Consider the following 17,743-nt stretch of genomic DNA (forward strand, 5'->3'; position numbering starts at 1 on the left):
TCACATTCACATCCACTTTCAGCTCCTACTTCCAGAAGGGGGTGACTGGATCAAATAAAGAATATTCAGTTCATCACAAATTTCAGTATAATGCAGATAGGGAATTAATACTGCTAGTTTAAAAAAAAAAATTTTATTCACCCTGCAAAAGAGTAACACATATTAAAGCACACAGCCATCATTTTGCTCAGTGATCAAAAACATATACAATAACAATCATCCCAGCGCATTTGTAATCTTAAACAGTCCAAATTAAAATCTGTTTTTGATAATAAAAATGTACAAATAAATTAATATGATTATAAATCATTGTAACATGATTTGGCTACTTACAGTAAACACTCACCAAAACATTTCTACATTGAATTAAATTACAAAAACCAAAACCTCTGGGCAAAAACACACACAGGGCAAGTTAAAGTTTCCAACAATGTTGACTCACCATTATTCATTTACAATAATTGCAGTCATTTCAGTCCAAGACGTTATTTTCGTTCCAAAAAACACAGTATGTGCAAATGCATTCACAACTGAAAATTCCAAACATTGGTGGACAGTGTTTGTCCCCCTCACACCACAAAAAAAAGCTTTATAAAATGGCGGCGAAGCACTGCTTTTCTATTAGACAGGATACATGTCCAAATGAAACTCCTCCCCTCACTTAAACATAGTTTTGTAGCACCAAAATGCCACAAGATGGCACGAAGAGCAATACACTTCCTCTTCGTTAGACAGGGCTTTGTCCTGAGCATAAAAACAGTGAATAGTTACCGTAGGTTTTAATGGATGATACAGTTCATAAAAAATATCCGCCAACAGGTGAATACACAAGTTGCAAATTGCTGTTATGCAATATGTAAATGAAACATGTACTATCAACCTTTTTCTTTACCTGTCTGCATTCAAAATAAAACACAAGTGGCGACCATGACATTGCACCCGGTCACTGTAAACTGTTAATATTCAAAAGGTGATGCTCCATCAGGGAGCAACAGTGTCAAAATATTGTGCCAGTGGCCAGCACATTATTCCAGGTCACAACACCGTTGCCCTCCTCATATTTCAAGCGACCCTCGTACACAAAACGCCATTTTCATCCAAACTCCTACAACAGGAGTCGCGGTGTCGGATATTCGAGTCTTAGTAAGCAACCACGTGGATCGGGAGCGCGCTGTTCATCGCACTGTTCATCTCCAGTTGTAGGACATCCAGAGAGAGGCAAACAGCAGGTTGGCGCTCAGGCTGACGAATAAAAGCACCATCCAAACCCGCCGTGTCGTATCTGTGCCAGACCAAGAAAATACATTTTGCTGTAATGAGGCGTTGACATTTCCATCAGGTCCCGAGACATTCAAACTCTTTAACAAGACTGAGAAAACATGCGGCCTGTGAATGCATCCGTTTCAGTTTCCATTTGTAGCACGGGGAAAATTGACTGGAATCTCAACAAATAGAACACTGATTCACTCAAACCCAATTGCATTTTCGATTCCATTATTTTTTTTCTCTTTTTTTACAAAATGACTCATTTGATAACCACATTTTAACATCTACATTTTGTCCATGTTACAAACATGATCTTTTTGTAACTTTATAGGCGATATAAAATAAATAAATAAATAAAATGGAACTAATAATTTTGACTATTTAACTATATTTTTGTCCAAACAGTGTTTTGTGGTTAAGGTTAATATTTTGCCCTAGCAACACGTTGTCAGCTTTGTGCAGTGAGACAGAAAGTATGAAGAATGAAGCTCCAGAAGCTTTCTTGAGGATTTGTGATGATTCTCTTCCTATTTTCATTCACAAGGTTTGTCCTTCAACTTTTCTTAATCTTCTAAAATGTATTGAAGTACTTGTGTATGTCTTTATAGATTCTGATTTAAAATTGTGTAAAGAGGAGGGTTTAACTTGATATGTTTCACTTCTTTCCGCCCCTTCTCAAACTTGCATCTTATCATATTGTGCTTTTTTTCCCTTTCCTTTGTTATGGTTTTATTGCTGTGCTTGTTTGAGATGAATCAAATCAAAAGACAAAGACTAAACAGACACTGTATCTGTTCAACAAGTCCGAGCCCTGCTGAAAACCCAGTTGGCCAAACTCTCTCTATATATATGGCTCTGCAACAAGTGTAACAACGAGGCCCCCTACTGGACTAATAAGACACTACATCGGCAACACGTATTTCACCGCGCGTGTAATTCATGGCGATAAACACACAGGCGATAAAGTGCCTCATTAAATAAAACGAGGAGCCACTTACAAAACTTAAAACGTTAACTTGATTAATTACAAAGACCTAACCAAGTTTATACTGGCGTCTACAAAGACCCAATCAAGTTTGACAGCGTCCTCGGAGATTGTTCCAAAATAAGCACAAAAATCTAGTTGAGATGTTTAACACAAACACACTCATTGGAAATTCTGAATTACTGCATAGTGTATAACAACTTACATCATAAAACAGAGCTAACTCCGAGGGAAAATAACACAATTCAGAGCATTTGGAATTTTCTGTGTGTTTTTGTGGAACACAAAAGATGAACCACTTGAGACGTCAACCTATCAGATGTCGGTTAATCCTTTTGAAGCTTGTGGAACTGATCTCTTGTGTTTTGCTCATTATTTGGCTTTTTTCTTTTGTGATAAGACAAAAATTCAATCCATTTGAAAAGTGAAGTGCTCTTAGACGCAAGGTTAATCATCTTTTGTACTACAGCTTTGTCATTTGTCACTTTGGTAAGACTACAAGTTTGTTTAATCTTAGGTTTTAAAATCAGCTGTGCTTACCGCACTTTTTTGTTTGTGTTTTATCCTAGCATGGCTCATTTCCTATTGGAAACCTGGTTTACAAATTCAGAACCACATGTCGAACAGCGTCCCGGCAGGGATCCTGTTCGACCTTTATGAGCTTCTACTACGACACTAAAAGTGAAAAGGATGTTTCAATGCTTACTTTGTGAGGTGGTTCTGTTCTCTGGCAAGCCTGTCGTCATGCCAACCAGTGAAGTTAAAGACCCAGACGTGCTGCTCTCGTTCTCCTTCACACAGCTGTCTTCATGTATTGAAGTCAAATCTACATTAAAACATGTTAACACAAAGAAAATGACTCGTTTTTAAATTTCAATGTGCATTTGTTGGCAGACAAAGTCATTGTCAGGATCTAAACAACAAAAGCTAACAGAAAGTGCCATGAGGTGCCAGTGAAAGCACAATTTTTTTATTTATTTTTGCTTGAGATCTGTGGGGCTTACAAGGAGTCCTAATTAAGGATTACCCAACAATGCTGTACTCCCAACTCACCACTCTGGCTGGGGAAACGGTGTATGTCTGGTGAAATGCGACCACTGTAAACGGAGGTCTGGTCCGAGTGGAGCACATGTGACGGGGACACCAGTGGGGACTTGAAAGTGGACTGTGTCTTGCCGGAGTACAACTTGGGCTTGGGGCCGCCGAGGTTGAGACGCGCCGGGCTGATGAGAGGGCGGATCTGTCTGTCCGAACCCGAGCTGGACGTCGCGGAGCCATCCAGTGAGGGAGTCGGCGAGAGCCCGGGCGATGACGGTCGACTCCATGACTTCATTGAGAAGTAGTCTGTGGCAAACGTGGGGGGACGAGACGGCCCAAATTAATGTCGTTTCTAACGCCTGCACCGGTCCTACTACAGTGAAAGGCAATTTGTGACCTTATATATTGCGTTTGTGAAATATGAATTAAGCAGCAAAATCCACCCGTTTTTAATCGCTCTCAGGGGGCGGCCATTTTGCCACTTGCAATCGACCGAAAATGACATCACAGTTGCTCACGGCTCAGGTAACGACCAAACGCGGCTCACCTGTTTTCTGAGTTTGATCATGTGTCGCAAGCTGAGCCGTGATTGGTCGTTGCCTGAGCCCCGTGCACACGTGATGTCATGTTCACTCACCAGCAAGTGGCAAAATGGACACCCCCTAAGATGGATAAAAACGGGTTGATTTTGCTACTCTATTCATATTCCGCAAACACAATATTAATCACAATACCATGTTTACACAAGCGGGGGCTGCATAAAATTTTTTGGGGTTGACTAAAATTTTATTAAGGTTTTATGATAGCAACAGTTTGATCAGGAAACTGAGGACTTGAGTTGGCATTATTTCTTATTGGAACTTTTTTCCCCCTCTTAAATCCACCAGCTTCCCAGAGCAGACTGTGGTCGGCCTTAGAGATATTGCATTTCAATACCTGAGGGAGGGGAGTCTTTGTAGACTGAGGCTGGTCTGCTTCCACTGAACAAGTGGCCGGAATCTGAAAAACAAGTTTGATACAATTATAATCCCAGCATTCACTTTCAGCAGTTCTTAGAGATTTGCCTGTGTCGATGATAGTAACAAGGTTTTTCCATTGACAGGACATGGTTTGCTGGTCAGGCAAAATGTAATCTTTCACTCCTCCTAGTGGCAGAACAGTATAAATACAGCCTACAGTCTGAACAAAGCAACCTTCAGTTTCCGACACATATTGACATTAAAGAAGTCGAAGATGTGGACGGACAACACACAGTGAACTAGTTTGAGCAGCATGCACAGTTACTGATGTAACTACTGTTTTTTTTCACTAGTTTTATACCTATGGCCTATTTTCATACACATTTACAGAAAGTGTGACTTTACTATTGCATTAATGTTGGTAATGTTGATAGACTACGTACAAATTTGCCCCGAGCACCCCGTGTAATTTTTTAACACTAAGTCATTGGTGCTACCTGTCATGGTGAAGGCGGAGATGGTGCCAAGGCAGAGGGCGTTCTTGAGTCGGCGCGGCAGAGTGGAGAGCGAGCCCTTGGGTTTCGGGGGAGTCTTTTGCTGGTTTATGAGCTTGGAGATGTTGGGAGGAGGTGAGGGGATGAAGGAGCGGATCATTTCAGGAGTAAGCAAAGCGGGCTGGTTGCTTAGGGAGCGCATGGAGGAATCCGGGAGGTTTCTGCAAAACAAGAGCAGTGACAGTCTACTAACCTGCTAGACAAAAAGTGCGAAGACTGAGCAGAATGCATTCATTTACCACTATTTATTGACTTACAATATATATATTGATTTATTTTGGTGTTATTTTGTTTTGCCCTGGTTTTTACTCCATATACAGCACATTGTATGCAGCAATGGTTGTTTTTAAAGTGCTTTATAAATAAAGTTGAGTACAGATGTCAACTCATGCACAGTTTTGCCTCACTAAGACCAAGTAGTTGCCCTACTAATATGCAAAAATATGACACGGAAATTATGGGTGGGGGTTGACTAATAAGACAGCCGTTCTATTAGTGTTTTTAACTGTCTTGTCTTGTGATGCTGAAGCTCATACTAATACATGGACCTTAAGCTAGGCATCGAGGATATTGAATAAAAGCTCAACTGGCTTTCCACAGTAGCACAAATGTTTGGGCCAAGTGTTGGCGCTTTGTGAACGGTGCCAGAGATGCTGATGCAGCTGTCAACCAGCAAGCAACAGCTGCATGTGCATGCACATCAAAGCAGCTTCACACAATGAGGCCATTTCGGCCATGTTTGACAGTTAGACGGTGGCAGTTAATTGAGTTCAAACAGAAGATGCCAATTGGTGTTTTCAATAACTATTTGAACAGAACAGCTTTGCCTTCACTGCACATAAAAAAGGACACATGCTTATGTAAGCGGTTTATTATATATATATATATATATATACACACAGCAAATATTCCTACAAAGTCTTAAATAACATGACTGAAAAAACAACAACAACAGATTTCAGCATGCAGACAACTCACAAACGAGCTTTAAAAATACGGTATGTGTTTTCACCAAACTTTTCTAAACACTACCTGTATTTCTATAAATATCTTAAAGTGTTTCTATTTTCAAATGGTCACTTCTAAACATTCAGAGGAAATCCCATTGGGTTAGCTATCTTTCACAGCCTGCCTGCTACTCATGTGGTCCTTGGTGGGACCCTGATCGCCTGAGGGCAACATGCTGACGACCCCTCGTTTTAGACTTTTTGGCCGCCTTTCACTTGTATGCTGTCTGTTGACCCCCATTTGAGTTTGTTACAACAAACAACCACAATGCTACATTGGTGCTAATTTACTACAAGTATGAGTGCAACACAAAAAAAAATACATTACGCAAAAGTTGTACATTTACAAGAATAAATATTACTAATTATTTGTGGTTCCAGTTGTAATACTATGAGGAACAAAACAAGAATGAAGTGGTTTATTACGAGAACAGTAGCTTTTAATTTCAGATAATAAACTCAAAGTAAATATCAATATATTAGCTGCACATCTCGGACCATTATACTTTATAATACTTCACATAATGTTCAGGATTATTAATGCCACAGTGCTATTAAAACATTCACTACATTAGTAAAACACAAATGTGCTTGGCTTGTATGAAGCCTTGACTACATTTTAAATAACATTTTCAAAAATTTGTGCTCTTAAAAACGCATGCTTACATACAGCATCACAACTAAAACCAGTGTTTATCACACGTCAGTGTTTTCCAAACTTTGAGCCAAGGCAGCCATTTTACAAAAGAAAAATCTCACAACACCAGAAAAACAAAAACACTAATGATCTTGTGTCAACTTACTCCCAATTTGACCAAACTCAGTGCAAAACCTGGGCCCGTTTAATTCAATACCAAGCTAATATACTCCCAGGGAGCCATCCATGCCTTATTTTATGAATGCCGACAGGTGGATACACAGGTTGATTGCCTCCTGCCCTCTAACAGAAGAGCATTTAATTGTTCTGTCTTTCACGATATATCCCTGGCACAGATAAGACAAAAATATATTGTAATTTATTTCATTCTCAGGCAAATTCAGTGAAATTGGTTAATTTCCTGCAGCACCCTGGCTGGAAATCACTGCCTCAGATTGTATGCACCGGGGAAAGTTGGACACTTGACATCAAAACAAGCAAGTGGACAGTGACAGAGGGCTGAAGTAAAAGCACACACCAGCCAAATGAGTCATTGTGGTAAAATGAACATGAGTACGCTGTTGAAATCCCACGTGCACAGCTTTTTAAAGTTGGAATAATTGGCAGTACACTATACTACAAGACACTTGATTAGGGACACCTGGCACTATTGGTTCACTTATGTTATCGACTCCAATTTGTCGGTACAAAGGTTCAACAATTGTTGAGGGAACATTCCATACAGATGCTGGTCCATTATGATTTGTTCATCCATGATACAACTAAGCTGATTCGCTACATTTAAATGTTGCGCTACTGGGCAGAGGAAGCCATTTCAGTACAAGTGCCGCCCATTTCAGCTTGATTAAGGGGGCATCAGAGGATGTACTTGTGGTCATCAAGGTGGATGGCCTCGACCATGGCTGCAAACATGAATGTGACAAGCTACTGCCATGTGATTGGCTGATTAGATATTTATGCACATTTATGATCAGCTGATCAGGTGTACCTTATGAAGTGTCCAGTGAGTGTATTCACTTTTACATCTATAAACAGATGTGGGAAGAAAAGTCCACATGGCTAGAACACATTGGCTGGTATGTGGAGGACAAGATGAACAGACAGTAATGGCTACATTCACACATTCAAGGTGGGATCTTAAGTTTTGACCGTCTGTGTTTGTAAACAAACAATTCAAATCTGACTCCTCCCATGGCTCAACCTCCCACTCTTCTCGTCAACATCAACCGCTCTGGGATTGGCTGGAGGGGTAAACATAGAGTTTCCGCCCAGAAACGTCCCTCTTATGGCAAAACACAGGCTGGGGGTGGAAGTTGATGACAAAATCACCACCACACATTAACAGAAGCCCAGAGGTGTTGATTGAGAAGGATTTCATGCATATACATCCAGTGTTTACGAAGTGTTTATTTCTGAGTGAAAACTCAAGACCCCACCTTTAAATAGTACAGAGGGGAAAGGGAAAAGAAAAACAAACTACAATGTGCCAAGAAAAAGTTACAAATCAACTGCTTTTCCAAAAGGTTTTCAGACGCTCATCATCATTTGACAAGACTACAGTGCAACATAATATCAACAGCAAATTCTCAGCAAAGATAATTCTTAACTAATACTAATAACCTTGGTCTATGTTTTTGTAAAATAAACTTCCCAAGAAATGTGACAAACACGTCCAGTGCAACTTGACGGGTGTGAATTACAGCCCTAAAACCAAAGTAAGTACTTTTTGTAAAAGCATTGTGGCATATTTAAGGTTGACGGTGAAGTTGTTTTGTCTCAAAATCCTTCCAACACATATTTTTTGCATGATTCTGGTTTTGTCAAAGATGAAAAACAGCAACAACAACTGAAGTACATCAGAGCTGAGTTTCTGACCTTCGATATCTGCCTCTTCGTTGACCTAGAGGGTTGCGCGTCGCTACGGCGGCAGCAAAGCTGACCAGGCAACAGAGTACCGTGGTGACATGCGTGGCAGTCCAGCTGGACTCATCATCCTCAACGTACACTGCCAGCAGGTGCCAGCACAACACCAGGAGCCACAGCACTGAAGACACTATGTCGATTCTCCTCAACCTGATAATCACACCAAACGGATTACTGACGTTTCCTCCTCAACCAGACATCCACAGCGGGATGCGACTTACCTGGCGGCTCCTGCCAACAGCAGACCAATGAGACACGATGACAGGCCGACACAAGCGACTGCCATCTGATGAGCTTGTCCGAAGAGCCACGAGAGCTTAGCGTACTCTACAAGTGTAACTGGGAAGTGCTCGGTCAGGTTGTGCCACGCCTGTGCGACTCCATCGCTGCCATTGTTGGCGGCCGACACATTATGGCCGCCAGGTTGGAGAGGATTCAGTCCTCCGTTTGACGCCTGCCGGTCGGCCGAGAACGACATAGCGAGCAGGAAAGCACAGATGAGGAAGGAGAGGCATCTGAGCAGAACAACCGCCAGAGGAAAGGACGCAGAGAGGGAGCCCTGTAAAGAGATCAGAAACGCTCCATCAATGTGAACTTGACGGAGAAAGATACACACCTCCTCCCAACACAAATAAATGCATTATAAAAACAGCCGCGGTTAATCTAAACTGCAGTAAAAACGGAAGTATGTCTGTTGACTATTCAACATTTTTTGGCTATGACATTCATTGGAAGCAGGAGAATGTTGGTGCTTGATGGTTGCGCCTTTTCAGAAGCACATGCTTGCATTATCGCGTTTTTTATTGAGGAGAATGTCTGCGCTATTCGGCCGTTGCCGCTTACAGCCGCAGGGCACTTGTTTTTTGCAGCTAATTGGGCAAAGTTTTTCTGCTCAGCTGAAATGTCGGCACCGTTGACACCGTCTGCAATGGTACGGACAGACAGATGTATGGAGGAGCTGAAGGGAGTTTGCGTTTGAAAAGCAAAATGAAGAGGAGCAAATTAAGACAATGGAACTATTTTTTCTGCATGTTGCTCGCCAAATTGATACCGCAGTTGCTTGCTTACGTTCAGATTTAGCTTGGAGCAGACTTGAGTGACGTCATGCAAGCTGTGATTATAAAATCAGAGGTTCACTGGTGAAATAAGACTTTGAGTCGCTTATGTCATGTGTTCTGTAAAGTGTTTTGTTAGAGCTGCAGTTATTGAGTTGAGCTGAGGCGTTTTGTACTTTTTTATAGCCTAAAAATGCCTAATACAGCACGGCGTTATACTCCAGATTACTTGAATGTGCATGTTTTTAAGAAAAATTGTTTATCAATTTAAGTATAGGCACTAAACATTTTATGTGTAGTATAAGTCCAGCTCTGGATCATAGGTTTTCACACATTGGTTTCAATCTTGGTAGGTCTGTACATACCTTTATGAAGCCCTTCAGCGAATCTCGCGTCTGTCTAAGATGATTGCTGAGCAACACAGACCTAAGTTGGCGGTTCTGATATTTGATGTAATAGTCCACAGCTGCCTGACACGGCCTGCACAGCTTATAGTGCTCCTCCAAGTGACACTTGTAATGGTCAATCTCTTCATCGTAGTTCTCCTACAAAATTAAAAAGGAAGGATTACCCTGATAACGGCAAAGCAACCATTTTTATACATACATCATCCTTTGGTATGAAAGAGGCCAGCAGCTTGATCTTAGTTGATTGGTTGTGATTGCACTTCCTGCAAAGGAGCATCTTGGAGTTCACCCACTGTGTGGTACCAAGAGTCACTTGAGTAGGAATGCTGCCAAACACTCCATGGTTCAGATCCTCTGTGTACTGGGCCGGAATTGGCTTGTTGTAGTCCCCATTCTGATATCAGGACAAATAAATGTTTAGTAATGCAACAGCTATAAAGCATAGTTCTTATGCCATGAGTGTTATGGGGAGTGCGGCCAACGTACGTCCTGAAAACCATTGTACTGGTCACAGCTGGGGCAGTCCCAACAGTTTCTGTTGCCAAATGGAACTACTGTGTTCTGATTACAGAACCAGCAGTTCACCGTAGCATTCAGGGGCTTTTGCCTGCCAATTGAAGGAAACATTTAAAATCATGACTGTACCAAAGTTACGTTACTACGCAACATTATAAACAGCAATCGAAGACGCATTATTATGCATACATTACTTTTGCATGTAGCTTTACTGTTTGTTGCTGATGTTAGTAGGTTAGTATGAGCGGAGGTACACAATAGTGCCGTTGTTACCTGTTAGCTAGCTTGTAGATGAGCGCGCCGCCCGCCACAAAAGCTGTAGCGCTGCACAACACTTGAGGATATAGTTGCAGAAGGTCTTTGAAGGCATCCATTGCATGAACATAAAAAAAGCTGTTTGGTAGAGTAAACAGGAACTTTATTTTATGAATTACTTATTAGTGTCCATGTAACACGCCGTCAGTACGCGGCAAATGAGTCTGTCTTTTGTCTATGCCCATGTGCCGGAAACGGAAACTACGTCATAGGACGCGGTCCAATATGATTGTGGACATTTGTCAGATTTTCTTTCCCTTTTATCTAATTTACACAACAACAAAAATATTGTTGTGTAAATAGTTATATTCAAAACTTAATTATAATCATAAGTGTTGCATTAGAAATAAAAACGTACAAAGGTTTCGACCAACTTCTGATCTGCTTGGTTCATAAAGGAAATAAAATAACCTTGTTTACTTTTCCACAAAATACGTTTATTTAACAAACACAATGAATTTTACATCACGTAAACATTTTAAGCAAGTGAAAAGTGCTTGAACTGCCAACAAATAGGGAAAAATTGTAGGCTGTAAAATAATTCGACTTTGGTACCAAAATAACATTGGTTAGATGTTTGTTTGTTTTTTAATCGAACGGGTAGGAAACATGATGTAGGCTATTTTACATCAAGTAAACATTTTAAACATGTAAAAACTGCTTGAACTGTAACTGCTTGATTATAAACATCAAGTTGGCGGTAAAATATTTCTCGACTATCAAAGAACTGTATCAAAATACAAAATGTTTTTTGTTTTGTTTTTAACGAACGAGGGGGTGAGTTACAGTAATTAACAGTAATTACTGCTCCAATTGCGCAACGTTTCCCCCTGTGGTGGTGAAGTCGAAGACCGGACTCCCTCCCAGGACTCGGTGACCAAGTTGGAGTTCACCAGCGGTCTCGGGACGCAGTACTGGTACCCGTCCTGTGGCACCCGAACCGGTTGCTGATGGTAGACGGGGAAGTACGTCGGCGTGGAGTAGGGGCTCACCGGAGGGGAGCCAATGCTGATGCTGGCGGCGTGGTTGTGGTAGAGCAACGGAGGCGCGGTGTAGAAGCTCGGCTGCGGCGAGACGGGCTGGCACATGGTCCACATGGACCACACGTACGGCGTCGGTTGGTTCGGTTGAGTCGAACTCGTCAAGTCACTTTGGGTTCTCACCATGCGACGACGACGCCGGAACTTGCCCGCCTCGAATATGTCCTCAAAAGCGCGGTCCAGCATCCAGTAGCCGCCCCTCTTGGCCTCCCCGCTTTCCATTGGCGCCTTGACGAAAAACTCTTGCGTGGACAAATTATGTCGGATGCTGTTTTTCCACCCTTGTTCGTTGTTCTGATAAAAGGGGAACTTGGAGGTGATGTAATGGTAGATGCCGCTGAGAGTTTCCCTCTTGGCCGCGCTCTCGTTAATGGCCATGGCGATGAGAGCCGCATACGAAAAAGGCGGCCTCTTCGCCCAGCGGTTTTTCTTGTCGACCCCGGCAACTTGGGCCTCGGGCCGAGTCGAGCTGGAGCTGGTGTCTGGTGGAGATTTGTCAACCATGGCGACGTTCGCGTCCTCGAAGACCAAAATGAATGATGTGCTCTCAGCAAAGCAGGTTCGCAGGTGTCCCACATATGAACCCTCCCTGAGGTAGTGGCTCAGTCTTATTTGATCATGTTTACATTTGGCACGTGAAGTTTAGGGACTTGCAGAATTTTCCCACGGTTTAGTTGCAGCAGTCGAGCGTGAGAAAATCCTGATGCCCACGTGTTGTTGTGTTTTTTTTGTGTGCGTGTTTTTTTTTAAACTAACTATCGTTTAACTGACATTGAGGGGATGAGTCGTCCATGATGAGAGCTGATTGATTGTCCTCATAGGTGACCCTTAAGATATGTTCTCACCAAGAGACATTTACACAACTAGTGCCTGAGTAAAAACAGATGCATAGATAGATACTCTCCTTTGAACTTTGTGCTAACTGCGATGCTAAACTAATCAAGGTCCATGCTTTCCAGGACAGTTGCCCATGCTAATATGCTCATATGGCCATCACATATGTCCAATCGTCTTTGATGGGATCATCATATGTCAATAACTGTGGCTAAAACGTTTATTCATGCAATGATCTTCTTAGAAAATATTGTGTGCCTAGCTGGTCTCTGACGTGTGCTTCCATGCTTAAACTCCCGGAAACGTTGTATAAGAGAACACTGAAGGTTCTTGATAGGAAACCACAATCATACCACTAATGCAATATACTGGATAAATATAAGTTACTAAGTTTGAGTAACTTTATTAAGTTTAAAAATGCTTGCAAATTTCAAAATCATAAACAGCTTAGCTCCCACGCTAATTAATACATCAAACAGAAACCTGTCTGTGGTCCGATGAGCATCACCACCAGAGCCAAAGATAAAAAGGTGACTGCGTTGTTCCATTGAGGTGCACCACTTTCGGTCAAATGGTCTTGTCAGTCATTGGTGGCAAATTCTGGAACATGTGACCAATTCAAATCAAGGCATGTTCAACACTGGGCACTTTAAAAAATATTTAAAGGAGTTGACTAAAATATGTACACACCTGAATTGAAACCTTGAACACTTGGACTTTCAATTTGTGTAATAAGAAGTGTGCAAAGGTTTTATGTATCTGATTGTATTTTTGGACTATTACTTAAGTGTACCTTTAAATGTTTTAGAATATAACTGTATTGATATTTGTATTGGTTTTATCTTTTATACTGGTTGTATGATACTTGTATTATGTTTTTAGTCTTTTAATGTGTTGTTTGCAAATTTTAACTTTTCTTGTTATTAGGACACACCTGTATATTCAGGGGGACTAACTATGGAAATCAGTTTTGTGACTGTAATAGCAGTGCATTTACATTTTTTTAATTATTGAAATTAATGTACAATGTCCCATATTGAACAAATAAAAATCAACCAATCAATCACACTTGCCAACACTGACACGCGGTTTAGCTTGCTGTAGTATAATAAATCTGTTTGTGACGAGGGCAGCGCAAGCCAGAAAAATGTGACCAGTCTCAGCCTGTTGATAGCACCATGTTGTGGTTTAGTGGCGTTGTGGCGGATTGCAGCCAATCCTGGAACAAACAGACTTAAACCGCTTGGTTCTGCGCCCGTTATATTGAGATTTTCTTTCGGCGTGGGCCGATTACCAGTTTGGCAGTTTACTGTGGTTTTAAAAAGTCAATGTTTCAATAACCACTGGATATCATTTGTAAAGACTATAGAGCTCTTCTTTTCCTTTTTGAGCTTCACAAAGTGAAGCCTTATTGGCAGATTATTATGTACATTAATGTGCAGACAACAATTTGTGTGCTAATGATAACTTTATCCATCACAGACTAACAAATGCTATCACACTGCGATCCAAGTTGCGAAGTCGGAAACAAAAAAATGACCCCGACTTCACTGACCAGTTTAAATCTGACGTCACTGAGAGTTTTATTATGAATGGTCTCAGAAGTGGCAGGGTTAGCTGTGAGGCTATTTGTGCTAGTTGGAAGAATTTCGGAGTCCTTGTGTGTGGCTGTACGATGACTGGAATGGAAGCATGTGTGTGACATTGGCCTACCTGTGTGCCGTCGCGAAGGTTGTGTTTATCGTCTAATTACTGTGGAGGACAGCCTGGCTCTTTGGTTGCCCGGTCAACTTCCATCTTTTGACAACACATCTTGGTTCTGTTACTTTTTAAGGGTAGTTCCCCTCAAGATTTTACTAGTGGTGACGACACTACCTGTGACCTCTTGGTGGTGTGGTCAAGGGGTGATGCACTACACCAAGGTTCAAATCTGGTCTAATGATATAACTTTTCAGGGTAGTGTAGCAGAGAGTGACATATCGACACAATCAGTGGTGCAAGTCTACTTGACTGCCCTGATTCAGTCTTGTTTCTTAACTACTGTGAGATATTGTCTGGTGTAACGTGGGACATTGTCCAATTCCACTGAATAGGTAACAACCAGTGTTGGGAATAACGACAGTTAAACAAACTGTGTTTTTTTTCACAAACAAACTAATCTAACAAATCATTCTCCCCATATTTGAAACTCCGTTATCGTTATTGTATGTGAAATGTGTTGCGTTACAATTCATTTTTTGGTTTCAAGGCTCGAAGTAAGCTTACAAGACTAGTGCGGTGACTGTCTCTGAAAAATGTCATTTGCTCACAGTTAGAGGCACTGTTGTTGTCGCACCTCGTCACAATAAAAGTGTCTTGACAGCTGAATTGTGTAGTGACTTTTATTTTGGAGGTACCGCGAGAAGTGTGTCACGGTGTGATGGATGTGTCTTCCCTCCTTAGCATTTTAGCAAAGAGTTCATGTTCCTTGCCTTCAATTGCGGGTTTGACAACTTTGACAAGAGTGACATTAATCAAAATAACAGTAGAGATTTGCTGAAAAACGGCAGTCATGCGGAGCGATTTGTCGACAATTCTGTTCCACCAAGAACCATTAACATCGCGACTCCACAAGTACCATAACAGCGAGAAAGAAAAAAACACCGACCGCTAAGTCTTAGCGACGCACTCGCCTACTACGTCTAGTGTAATTAATAGCGCCAACAATTGTATTTCTCTGATTTCACGTGTGCTAAACACGTGAAAGGTGTTGAAAGAAATATCCAGTCTCGGCAAATCACACTGACGGAGCGCATGGAGTCGAGGTCTGTCGGGAGCACCAAGTGAGAAACGGTGGGCAGTTGTATAACATTTGTATGTGAATGATGCAACATGCAAACATAGAGTTGGACAGTTTTCTGACGTAAATCAATCATTAAACGTGTCTTTCAATGTGTAGAACTATAAACTGAACATTTATCACCATAGTCTCTTAATTAAAAGTGTACAAAAGTATGTGTTTCAGAGAGATCAAGTGGAAGCTGATGATTTTGAGAAGGAAATGGAGTAGTTCAAGCAATGTTGGCCATGATAGAATTAAGCACCGCATATTTCTTAGCATTGGCAATATATTTTAGATAGTTTGATTATAATGTGCATAATGCACCTGTAAGAATATTTGCACTTTTGATTTTAAGATATTATTTGCACTTTTCCAAGTCATGTGAATAAGCCGCAGCATTAAAAAATGAAACGCTGTAGCCGTTCTAGTTTAGTCAGGATTTTTTTCCCCCTATGGGTAGTGTGCCTCGAGATTTCATCAATGAAAAAAGTGTGCCGTAGCTCAAAAAAAGGTTGAGAAACACTGATCTAAAGAGCCCTTTGAAAAACAGACAAAGATGATGGTTCAGGCAAAGAACAGAGAATTTGAAACCTCATGACATGAACTTTTATTTTAAGGGATGTGTAACACAATGTGGTTCCCCAGTAGAAGGCAACCATTGTGAAGTAGACCTTCCTTCATATTTTAATTCATGTGTAAAAGACAACACATATTGTTACTATATATACACAAGCAGTTGCCTAAAAGGATATGTGAAGGCACTTTTGTTATTTTCGTTTAAGGCTTGTGTTAAGAAAGTTACTTTGTCAGATATGCCAAATGACAATAAAAATGAATAATAAAACATAACTAGAAAAATTTCCGCGGAAATTTTGAATGGGCCTGCTGACTCGCGTGGAAACACGCAATAAAAATTAAATTTAAACCATTGAAATCGCTCAAGAAATGTGGAAGTTAACCATAATCTACTAAAAGTATTACTGCCCCTTTAAGAAACATGCACATTCACGCACACACATTTGATTTTAACTAACATTTCAATGAGCTGAACAGTTTAAAATTTAAACCATTGAAATCGCTCAAGAAATGTAAAAGTTAACCATAATCAACAGTATCTCACTGCCCCTTTAAGAAACATGCACATTCACGCACACACATTTGATTTTAAGTAACATTTCAATGAGCTGAACAGTTTAAAATTTAAACCATTGAAATCGCTCAAGAAATGTGGACGTCAACCATGATCAACTAAAAGTATTACTGCCCCTTTAACAAACATACACATTCACGCACCAACAGACGTCACGCAGCAACATTCCATTGATTTTGTATAGGATTACGCTCACCTCAAACAAAAGCCTCTCACGACTTAATGGTTGAAGATGCAGATTCCAAAAATGGCTCGTTAAAACGGCAAGGGTTTGGGGAACGCGAGCATGTTCTCAGTTTTTTAATCTGATGAAAAATGACCAAATGAGAGCAGGTTGAAAACTTATGATTGATCGAAAATGAAGAGGGAAAAACGGCGAAATTAACATTGAAAAGAGATCGAAATAGTCCGACTTCTCCTCGCTTAAAGTGAAAATAAAGGTACTAAATGACACCTTAGCCAAATAAAACTCAATTTGTCAGAAAGCAGACCCTTGTCACTACAAAATGTGTGAATTTGATGTCTAGTGAGCAAAGATTGTGGCCATGGTGACGAGTTGAAGTGAAACTTGAAATCAATTTTTTCCCTGTCTACACTCTGAATCTTAATTGGTCCGCTCAAGCCCATGCAATACAAACCAATGTGATAAAGGCTATTTCACTCACTGTCTTTGAACCCGCACAGGGGGGAGAGCTTTCATTCCTTAAATTTTTTTTGACACTGAGCTAAAGATGACAAAAATTCCAACAAAATGAGCTAAAATTCGTATCGGTCGGTTAACGTATGTGCGCGCAGCGTGTCTTGGAAAAAGGTGCTTGATTGGAGTTGATCTCTTTCGGTTTCCCATTCATTCCTATGGGACTTTTTTTTGGGAATAGCGTCGCCATGGTAACTGGGAATTCTTATAAAAATAATAGCGCAGCGAGTCAGATCGAGCCGCATCGTTTGATACCTCATTTGTGCCGGTGCGATCTACGGTACGGGCCGCATTTTTGCGGAAAATAATAAACCCTTTTTCCCTTTTTCTAGGATAGTAATATGTGCCTTCTGCTTCACAGCAGGCCCATAATTAGGTGGTCTTGATTTAAGTGGCACTTCTTTCCACATATTCTGAAGTGGGCTTACATCTTTTCACAATCTCAGATAAAAAACTGAAAGACAGAAGGAAGATTTAGTTTAACTGGAGTAACAGAGCAATCCCATCATCTCGATTGT

General features: G+C 40.9%; 2 protein-coding genes across 2 annotated transcripts; both read right to left on the reverse strand.

Moving 5' to 3' along the window:
- Positions 1–144: 144 nt before the first annotated feature.
- Positions 145–10,865, reverse strand: tmem201 (transmembrane protein 201). Its single transcript, XM_086069989.1, has 11 exons — positions 10,642–10,865; positions 10,339–10,459; positions 10,052–10,246; positions 9,811–9,990; positions 8,612–8,949; positions 8,343–8,540; positions 4,746–4,963; positions 4,226–4,288; positions 3,305–3,595; positions 2,958–3,077; positions 145–1,282 (listed from the first exon to the last, which is right to left on the reverse strand). The coding sequence occupies exons 1-11, from the start codon at positions 10,740–10,742 to the stop codon at positions 1,188–1,190; spliced, it is 1,920 nt and encodes a 639-aa protein (XP_085926115.1). The 5' UTR covers positions 10,743–10,865; the 3' UTR covers positions 145–1,187.
- Positions 10,866–11,175: 310 nt separating this feature from the next.
- On the reverse strand, positions 11,176–12,336 carry LOC147178502 (uncharacterized). The gene has a single exon (XM_086069342.1). The coding sequence runs from the start codon at positions 12,225–12,227 to the stop codon at positions 11,475–11,477; it is 753 nt and encodes a 250-aa protein (XP_085925468.1). The 5' UTR covers positions 12,228–12,336; the 3' UTR covers positions 11,176–11,474.
- Between the last annotated feature and the right edge of the window lie 5,407 nt (positions 12,337–17,743).

The sequence above is a fragment of the Leptonotus elevatus genome, chromosome 2 (assembly GCF_054856555.1).
Source record: "Leptonotus elevatus isolate MCC_2025b chromosome 2, RoL_Lele_1.0, whole genome shotgun sequence".
NCBI classification, from domain to species: Eukaryota; Metazoa; Chordata; class Actinopteri; order Syngnathiformes; family Syngnathidae; genus Leptonotus; species Leptonotus elevatus.

Bases quoted from the DNA above. Each gene is read 5' to 3' on its own strand.
- LOC147178502 (XM_086069342.1), bottom strand. From the start codon at position 12,227: ATGGTTGACAAATCTCCACCAGACACCAGCTCCAGCTCGACTCGGCCC.
- tmem201 (XM_086069989.1), bottom strand. From the start codon at position 10,742: ATGGATGCCTTCAAAGACCTTCTGCAACTATATCCTCAAGTGTTGTGC. The intron at 10,460-10,641 runs GTAACAACGGCA...TTCAATTGGCAG, and splicing joins ATCTACAAGCTAGCTAACAG to GCAAAAGCCCCTGAATGCTA. The intron at 4,289-4,745 runs GTAGCACCAATG...CTTGTTTTTCAG, and splicing joins CTCCGCCTTCACCATGACAG to ATTCCGGCCACTTGTTCAGT.